The 10,061-nt window shown below is 38.4% G+C and overlaps 1 protein-coding gene across 1 annotated transcript; it reads left to right on the top strand.

Annotated features, from left to right (window-relative positions):
• Positions 1–6,633: 6,633 nt before the first annotated feature.
• On the top strand, positions 6,634–8,566 carry LOC128309312 (uncharacterized; the record flags this gene model as incomplete). Its single annotated transcript, XM_053045665.1, has 1 exon — positions 6,634–8,566. A coding segment is annotated over exon 1 (1,933 nt), but the record flags the coding sequence as incomplete, so codon positions are not given.
• Positions 8,567–10,061: the final 1,495 nt, after the last annotated feature.

The following is a 10,061-nucleotide window of genomic DNA, read 5'->3' as shown; positions in this document are numbered from 1 at the left end:
CTATGAAGTTCCACCAGGAATGAGTTTTCATGCAAAAACTGTCTATTTCAACTAACTTTGTCCATCCAAAACGAACTTTGTACTTTGCTATGAAGTTCCACCAGGAATGAGTTTTCATGCAAAAACTGTCTATTTCAACTAAATTGATCCATCCAAAACGAACTTTGTACTTTGCTATGAAGTTCCACCAGGAATGAGTTTTCATGCAAAAACTGTCTATTTCAACTAACTTTGTCCATCCAAAACGAACTTTGTACTTTGCTATGAAGTTCCACCAGGAATGAGTTTTCATGCAAAAACTGTCTATTTCAACTTAATTCGTCCATCCGATTCGAACTTTGTACTTTGCTATGAAGTTCCACCAGGAATGAGTTTTCATGCAAAAACTGGCTATTTCAACCAACTTTGTCCATCCAAAACGAACTTTGTACTTTGCTATGAAGTTCCACCAGGAATGAGTTTTCATGCAAAAACTGTCTATTTCAACTAAATTGATCCATCCAAAACGAACTTTGTACTTTGCTATGAAGTTCCACCAGGAATGAGTTTTCATGCAAAAACTGTCTATTTCAACTAACTTTGTCCATCCAAAACGAACTTTGTACTTTGCTATGAAGTTCCACCAGGAATGAGTTTTCATGCAAAAACTGTCTATTTCAACTAAATTGATCCATCCAAAACGAACTTTGTACTTTGCTATGAAGTTCCACCAGGAATGAGTTTTCATGCAAAAACTGTCTATTTCAACTTAATTCGTCCATCCGATTCGAACTTTGTACTTTGCTATGAAGTTCCACCAGGAATGAGTTTTCATGCAAAAACTGTCTATTTCAACTAACTTTGTCCATCCAAAACGAACTTTGTACTTTGCTATGAAGTTCCACCAGGAATGAGTTTTCATGCAAAAACTGTCTATTTCAACTTAATTCGTCCATCCGATTCGAACTTTGTACTTTGCTATGAAGTTCCACCAGGAATGAGTTTTCATGCAAAAACTGGCTATTTCAACTAACTTTGTCCATCCAAAACGAACTTTGTACTTTGCTATGAAGTTCCACCAGGAATGAGTTTTCATGCAAAAACTGTCTATTTCAACTAAATTGATCCATCCAAAACGAACTTTGTACTTTGCTATGAAGTTCCACCAGGAATGAGTTTTCATGCAAAAACTGTCTATTTCAACTAAATTGATCCATCCAAAACGAACTTTGTACTTTGCTATGAAGTTCCACCAGGAATGAGTTTTCATGCAAAAACTGTATATTTCAACTAAATTGATCTATCCAAAACGAACTTTGTACTTTGCTATGAAGTTCCACCAGGAATGAGTTTTCATGCAAAAACTGTCTATTTCAACTAACTTTGTCCATCCAAAACGAACTTTGTACTTTGCTATGAAGTTCCACCAGGAATGAGTTTTCATACAAAAACTGTCTATTTCAACTAACTTTGTCCATCCAAAACGAACTTTGTACTTTGCTATGAAGTTCCACCAGGAATGAGTTTTCATGCAAAAACTGTCTATTTCAACTAACTTTGTCCATCCAAAACGAACTTTGTACTTTGCTATGAAGTTCCACCAGGAATGAGTTTTCATGCAAAAACTGTCTATTTCAACTAACTTTGTCCATCCAAAACGAACTTTGTACTTTGCTATGAAGTTCCACCAGGAATGAGTTTTCATGCAAAAACTGTCTATTTCAACTAACTTTGTCCATCCAAAACGAACTTTGTACTTTGCTATGAAGTTCCACCAGGAATGAGTTTTCATGCAAAAACTGGCTATTTCAACTAAATTGATCCATCCAAAACGAACTTTGTTCTTTGCTATGAAGTTCCACCAGGAATGAGTTTTCATGCAAAAACTGTCTATTTCAACTAACTTTGTCCATCCAAAACGAACTTTGTACTTTGCTATGAAGTTCCACAAGGAATGAGTTTTCATGCAAAAACTGTCTTTTTCATTTTAATTCGTCCATCCGATTCGAACTTTGTACTTTGCTATGAAGTTCCACCAGGAATGAGTTTTCATGCAAAAACTGTCTATTTCAACTAACTTTGTCCATCCAAAACGAACTTTGTACTTTGCTATGAAGTTCCACCAGGAATGAGTTTTCATGCAAAAACTGTCTATTTCAACTTAATTCGTCCATCCGATTCGAACTTTGTACTTTGCTATGAAGTTCCACCAGGAATGAGTTTTCATGCAAAAATTGTCTATTTCAACTAACTTTGTCCATCCAAAACGAACTTTGTACTTTGCTATGAAGTTCCACCAGGAATGAGTTTTCATGCAAAAACTGTCTATTTCAACTAAATTGATCCATCCAAAACGAACTTTGTACTTTGCTATGAAGTTCCACCAGGAATGAGTTTTCATGCAAAAACTGTCTATTTCAACTAACTTTGTCCATCCAAAACGAACTTTGTACTTTGCTATGAAGTTCCACCAGGAATGAGTTTTCATGCAAAAACTGTCTATTTCAACTAAATTGATCCATCCAAAACGAACTTTGTACTTTGCTATGAAGTTCCACCAGGAATGAGTTTTCATGCAAAAACTGTATATTTCAACTAACTTTGTTCATCCAAAACGAACTTTGTACTTTGCTATGAAGTTCCACCAGGAATGAGTTTTTATGCAAAAACTGTCTATCTCAACTAACTTTGTCTATCCAAAACGAACTTTGTACTTTGCTATGAAGTTCCACAAGGAATGAGTTTTCATGCAAAAACTGTCTTTTTCATTTTAATTCGTCCATCCGATTCGAACTTTGTACTTTGCTATGAAGTTCCACCAGGAATGAGTTTTCATGCAAAAACTGTCTATTTCAACTAACTTTGTCCATCCAAAACGAACTTTGTACTTTGCTATGAAGTTCCACCAGGAATGAGTTTTCATGCAAAAACTGTCTATTTCAACTAACTTTGTCCATCCAAAACGAACTTTGTACTTTGCTATGAAGTTCCACCAGGAATGAGTTTTCATGCAAAAACTGTCTATTTCAACTAAATTGATCCATCCAAAACGAACTTTGTACTTTGCTATGAAGTTCCACCAGGAATGAGTTTTCATGCAAAAACTGTCTATTTCAACTAACTTTGTCCATCCAAAACGAACTTTGTACTTTGCTATGAAGTTCCACCAGGAATGAGTTTTTATGCAAAAACTGTCTATCTCAACTAACTTTGTCTATCCAAAACGAACTTTGTACTTTGCTATGAAGTTCCACAAGGAATGAGTTTTCATGCAAAAACTGTCTTTTTCATTTTAATTCGTCCATCCGATTCGAACTTTGTACTTTGCTATGAAGTTCCACCAGGAATGAGTTTTCATGCAAAAACTGTCTATTTCAACTAACTTTGTCCATCCAAAACGAACTTTGTACTTTGCTATGAAGTTCCACCAGGAATGAGTTTTCATGCAAAAACTGTCTATTTCAACTTAATTCGTCCATCCGATTCGAACTTTGTACTTTGCTATGAAGTTCCACCAGGAATGAGTTTTCATGCAAAAACTGGCTATTTCAACCAACTTTGTCCATCCAAAACGAACTTTGTACTTTGCTATGAAGTTCCACCAGGAATGAGTTTTCATGCAAAAACTGTCTATTTCAACTAAATTGATCCATCCAAAACGAACTTTGTACTTTGCTATGAAGTTCCACCAGGAATGAGTTTTCATGCAAAAACTGTCTATTTCAACTAACTTTGTCCATCCAAAACGAACTTTGTACTTTGCTATGAAGTTCCACCAGGAATGAGTTTTCATGCAAAAACTGTCTATTTCAACTAAATTGATCCATCCAAAACGAACTTTGTACTTTGCTATGAAGTTCCACCAGGAATGAGTTTTCATGCAAAAACTGTCTATTTCAACTTAATTCGTCCATCCGATTCGAACTTTGTACTTTGCTATGAAGTTCCACCAGGAATGAGTTTTCATGCAAAAACTGTCTATTTCAACTAACTTTGTCCATCCAAAACGAACTTTGTACTTTGCTATGAAGTTCCACCAGGAATGAGTTTTCATGCAAAAACTGTCTATTTCAACTTAATTCGTCCATCCGATTCGAACTTTGTACTTTGCTATGAAGTTCCACCAGGAATGAGTTTTCATGCAAAAACTGGCTATTTCAACTAACTTTGTCCATCCAAAACGAACTTTGTACTTTGCTATGAAGTTCCACCAGGAATGAGTTTTCATGCAAAAACTGTCTATTTCAACTAAATTGATCCATCCAAAACGAACTTTGTACTTTGCTATGAAGTTCCACCAGGAATGAGTTTTCATGCAAAAACTGTCTATTTCAACTAACTTTGTCCATCCAAAACGAACTTTGTACTTTGCTATGAAGTTCCACCAGGAATGAGTTTTCATGCAAAAACTGTCTATTTCAACTAACTTTGTCCATCCAAAACGAACTTTGTACTTTGCTATGAAGTTCCACCAGGAATGAGTTTTCATGCAAAAACTGTCTATTTCAACTAAATTGATCCATCCAAAACGAACTTTGTACTTTGCTATGAAGTTCCACCAGGAATGAGTTTTCATGCAAAAACTGTCTATTTCAACTAACTTTGTCCATCCAAAACGAACTTTGTACTTTGCTATGAAGTTCCACCAGGAATGAGTTTTCATGCAAAAACTGTCTATTTCAACTAAATTGATCCATCCAAAACGAACTTTGTACTTTGCTATGAAGTTCCACCAGGAATGAGTTTTCATGCAAAAACTGTTTATTTCAACTTAATTCCTCCATCCGATTCGAACTTTGTACTTTGCTATGAAGTTCCACCAGGAATGAGTTTTCATGCAAAAACTGTCTATTTCAACTAACTTTGTCCATCCAAAACGAACTTTATACTTTGCTATGAAGTTCCACCAGGAATGAGTTTTCATGCAAAAACTGTCTATTTCAACTTAATTCGTCCATCCGATTCGAACTTTGTACTTTGCTATGAAGTTCCACCAGGAATGAGTTTTCATGCAAAAACTGTCTATTTCAACTAACTTTGTCCATCCAAAACGAACTTTGTACTTTGCTATGAAGTTCCACCAGGAATGAGTTTTCATGCAAAAACTGTCTATTTCAACTAAATTGATCCATCCAAAACGAACTTTGTACTTTGCTATGAAGTTCCACCAGGAATGAGTTTTCATGCAAAAACTGTCTATTTCAACTAACTTTGTCCATCCAAAACGAACTTTGTACTTTGCTATGAAGTTCCACCAGGAATGAGTTTTCATGCAAAAACTGTCTAGTTCAACTAACTTTGTCCATCCAAAACGAACTTTGTACTTTGCTATGAAGTTCCACCAGGAATGAGTTTTCATGCAAAAACTGTCTATTTCAACTAAATTGATCCATCCAAAACGAACTTTGTACTTTGCTATGAAGTTCCACCAGGAATGAGTTTTCATGCAAAAACTGTCTATTTCAACTTAATTCGTCCATCCGATTCGAACTTTGTACTTTGCTATGAAGTTCCACCAGGAATGAGTTTTCATGCAAAAACTGTCTATTTCAACTTAATTCGTCCATCCAAAACGAACTTTGTACTTTGCTATGAAGTTCCACCAGGAATGAGTTTTCATGCAAAAACTGTCTATTTCAACTAAATTGATCCATCCAAAACGAACTTTGTACTTTGCTATGAAGTTCCACCAGGAATGAGTTTTCATGCAAAAACTGTCTATTTCAACTAACTTTGTCCATCCAAAACGAACTTTGTACTTTGCTATGAAGTTCCACCAGGAATGAGTTTTCATGCAAAAACTGTCTATTTCAACTTAATTCGTCCATCCAAAACGAACTTTGTACTTTGCTATGAAGTTCCACCAGGAATGAGTTTTCATGCAAAAACTGTCTATTTCAACTAAATTGATCCATCCAAAACGAACTTTGTACTTTGCTATGAAGTTCCACCAGGAATGAGTTTTCATGCAAAAACTGTCTATTTCAACTTAATTCGTCCATCCGATTCGAACTTTGTACTTTGCTATGAAGTTCCACCAGGAATGAGTTTTCATACAAAAACTGTCTATTTCAACTAACTTTGTCCATCCAAAACGAACTTTGTACTTTGCTATGAAGTTCCACCAGAAGTGTGTTTTCATACAAAAACTGTTAGTTACAACTAAATTGATCCATCCAAAACGAACTTTGTACTTTGCTATGAATGTGGTGTGAGTGTCGAGGACGAAAAGAGAAATGAGAGCGGATGTAAACATATAAATAGAGGGGAGAGCGGTTCGAAGAGAGAGTCGCTTACAGGAGCTTGGCGAATAAAGAGGTTGAGGTAGATCCGCTCTGTGTGATCCTGATCGTGGTGTTTCTTGTATTTTTATTACATGGGGGCTCGTCCGGGATATGATTTGGATGGTGATTTGGATATGATTTGGATGTGATTTGGTTCAAGTACATTATCGTGGTTAAGTTGCAAAGTGTGTTAAGTTGTTGAACAAGTTGTAGAGACGTTGTTGTGTAGTTGAACTATTTCACAAATTGTTGTGGAATTGTTGTGAAGTTGTGAAACAGCAGTTTCGGAATTTCGGCGAAAGTGTGGCGTAGTTTTGTTTGGCTAGATTGTGGCCAGTTATACGCAGTAGTGGAACAAAAGAGACACATCATGGATCCTACAGAAAAGATCGCGGAATTGGTGAGTGACTTTACTCGCACCGGGCTCGTTAAACAATGCGAATCGCGTGGATTGTCTACGACCGGTACTAAAGAGGAACTGGCCAAGATCATTGTTGAGCACGACGCCAAAGAGGAAGCAAACGTGACAGTGTTTGAGGACACGGAAAGCGATGATAAAATCAACATACCGATCATGAAAGCGGAACAGTGCGTGGAAACGAGAGATGATAAGCGCGTATACTCGTTTCGTGATGTTGAAGAAGCTATAGATGCGTATGGGGACGATGTAAAGAAGGACGTGAAGTTATGGATTCGCGAGTTTGAGGACATAGCGAAAATGGTCAAGTGGACAGATGATCAGAAATTCGTCATGTGTCGAAAAAAATTAACGGGGACCGCGCGCAGCTTTATTCAAACGCAGTTTGAAATAAAGTCTTATGCCATGTTGCGCGATGCGCTGATTCGAGAATTTGGAAAGATAGTGCGTGCAAGTGACGTGCACAGAGAGTTAGCGGCCAGACGAAAGAAGGAAAAGGAAACTATGCTCGAATATACATACGCAATGCAGCGAATTGCTCAGGCCGTGAAGTTGGACGAAGTGAGTTTGTGTGAGTATATTGCGGACGGAGCGACCGCAGACGCAAGGGAACGCGCGTCATTATACGAAGCAAAGGATCTCGACACGTTGAAAAGCAAGCTGGATTACATGGAAAGAGCCAACAAAAAAGCAGACGATAGGAAGAAACAATCGAATAAGTCTTTTAGAGCTACAGAAAAGCATCATTGTTTCAATTGTGGTAGTATCGAACACAAGCTGGCCGAGTGCCCAACCAAAGACAAAGGACCGAAATGCTTCCAATGCGGTATTGTGGGGCATCGGGCGTCTGAATGTAAGGACAAAAGAAATACGGAGAAAAGGGGTCTGAAATGTTTCGTGTGCGGCACGTTCGGGCACTTAGCGAAAGAGTGTGTGAAGCGAAATGTAAGAAACGAAAACTCGAACGTTAATCTAGAGGGTGCGCAGAAAGATAGCACTATTGTTATCGCTATCGAGAATATTGAATTCAATGCTCTGTTCGACAGCGGTTGTCTTCCAAATCTACTGTCGATCCAGGCGTATCTAAGAATTGGGTCTCCAAAACTCTTGCCAACCACGATGGTTCTTACCGGTTTCGGGGGAATGACAACAAAAGCATATGGAACAGTGATCGTCAACATGACGATCGATGGTGTTGGGTGTGAGGGTCTAACGTTTCATGTCGTCCCAGATCAGACCATGCCTTATGAAGCAATTTTGGGAAGAGCGTCGCTGGAACATTTTGGTGCTATTGTGACCACAGAAGGCGTGAAGATAGTACCAAAAAAAGAAAACATTGTAATGACAATTGATTCCTCGGAAGGTGATATCGATGTACCACCTCGCTATTACGATACCGTGAAAAGTCTAATCGATGAATACGAACCAGTAAAAGACGTAACCAGTGTAGTAGAAATGAAGATCATTGTGGAGGACGATACTCCGATACTTACCAATCCTCGCCGGTTCGCTCCAAAGGAAAAAGAAGTAATAGAAAACACTGTGTGTGAGTGGTTGAAGGGAAACATTATACAAGAAAGTAATAGTGACTATGCAAGCCCAGTCGTTCTGGCTCGCAAGAAAGATGGTTCTATGAGAGTTTGTGTGGACTACCGAGAATTAAACCGAAAAGTTAGAAAGGATTGTTTCCCAATGCGCAATATGGAAGATCAGATCGACAAACTTCAAGCGGCGAAGGTATTCACCACGCTGGATCTGAAAAACTCGTTTTTCCACGTACCGATTGAACAATCGAGTCGGAAGTATACCGCGTTTGTAACACACACGGGTCAGTACGAGTTCCTGAGGGCACCGTTTGGCTTTTGTAATAGTCCAGCTGTTTTCGGTAGGTTCGTAGCGAACGCGTTCCGGGAACTAATAAAGGATAACAGAATAATGGTGTATGTGGATGATGTGATCATCGCTAGTCGCGATGAAAAGGAAAACATAGAAACGTTGAAGGATTTGCTAAGTGTAGCAAAACGCAGCGGAATTGTGTTTAATTGGACGAAATCACAATTCCTGAAAAGTGAAGTGGAATATTTAGGTTATGTGATTCGAAACGGTGTTTATCGCATATCACCTAGCAAAATAAAATCGGTTAATTTCTTTCCGATACCTAAAAATGCGAAAGAACTACAACGATTCTTAGGATTGACCGGTTACTTTCGTAAATTTGTTGAAGGATATGCGTTGATCTCGAAACCACTAACGGACCTGCTGCGTAAGAACGTTGATTATGAATTCCGTGAAAAACATCGTGAATGTTTTGAACAATTGAAGAAATATTTGGTTTCAAGTCCGGTGTTGAGCATTTACAATCAGAACGCAGAAACGGAAGTTCATACGGATGCGTGTAAAGAAGGCTTCGGGGCTATGTTACTGCAAAAAGGGGATGATGGTCAACTTCACCCCGTATGCTACATGAGTCAGCAAACGTCGAGTGCGGAAAAGAACTATTCCGCTTATCATTTGGAAGTGCTAGCAGTGATGCGAGCAGTACAAAAGTTTCGGGTATATTTACTCGGAATAACGTTCAAAATTGTGACTGATTGTTCGGCATTCCAACACACATTCAAAGCGAAGGAATTGTCGGCACGCGTTTCACGATGGGCATTGATACTCGAGGAATACGATTACACCATAGTGCATCGGCCAGGTACGGCAATGAGACACGTCGATGCATTAAGCAGAGCACCGGTGATGGTAGTGACCAGTGACCCGCTTATCGAGATGATGATTACCGCGCAGCAGAGAGATGACCGCATTCGAGCTATCCGTGAATTGGTGAAGACGCAATCGTATGACGACTATTGGATGAACGGAGAGTTATTGATGAAATTGGTTAACGGACGAGAGGTGATCGTGGTACCTAGTGATATGCAGGGCGAAATCATCAGGAAAGCTCATGAGAATGGTCATTTTGGTGTAAGGAAATTAGAGGATGTTATTAGTCAGAACTACTACATCCCAAACCTAACTGAGAAAATCAAGAAAAAAGTAGAATGTTGTGTAACTTGTTTGTTAGCAGAACGAAAACGAGGCAAGCGCGATGGATTATTAAATCCGATAGCAAAAGGAGACGTACCTTTCGATACCTACCATGTTGATCATGTTGGACCAATAGAGGCAACAGATAAACTATACAAATATTTATTTGTTGTGGTCGACGCATTTGCTAAGTATGTTTGGATCTATCCAACGAAGACTACAGCAGCTCAAGAGGTGATTCAGCGTCTAAGAAATCAAAGTGAGTTCTTTGGGAATCCGAGGAGAATAGTTAGTGACAAGGGAAGTGCTTTCACCTCAAATAGTTTCAAGCAATACTGTCAAGATGAAAA

This window comes from Anopheles moucheti, unplaced genomic scaffold, assembly GCF_943734755.1.
Source record: "Anopheles moucheti unplaced genomic scaffold, idAnoMoucSN_F20_07 putative_Y_172, whole genome shotgun sequence".
Taxonomy (NCBI): domain Eukaryota; kingdom Metazoa; phylum Arthropoda; class Insecta; order Diptera; family Culicidae; genus Anopheles; species Anopheles moucheti.
The sequence above is the reverse complement of the archived record's forward strand: the minus strand, read 5'-3'. Positions and strand labels throughout refer to the sequence as shown.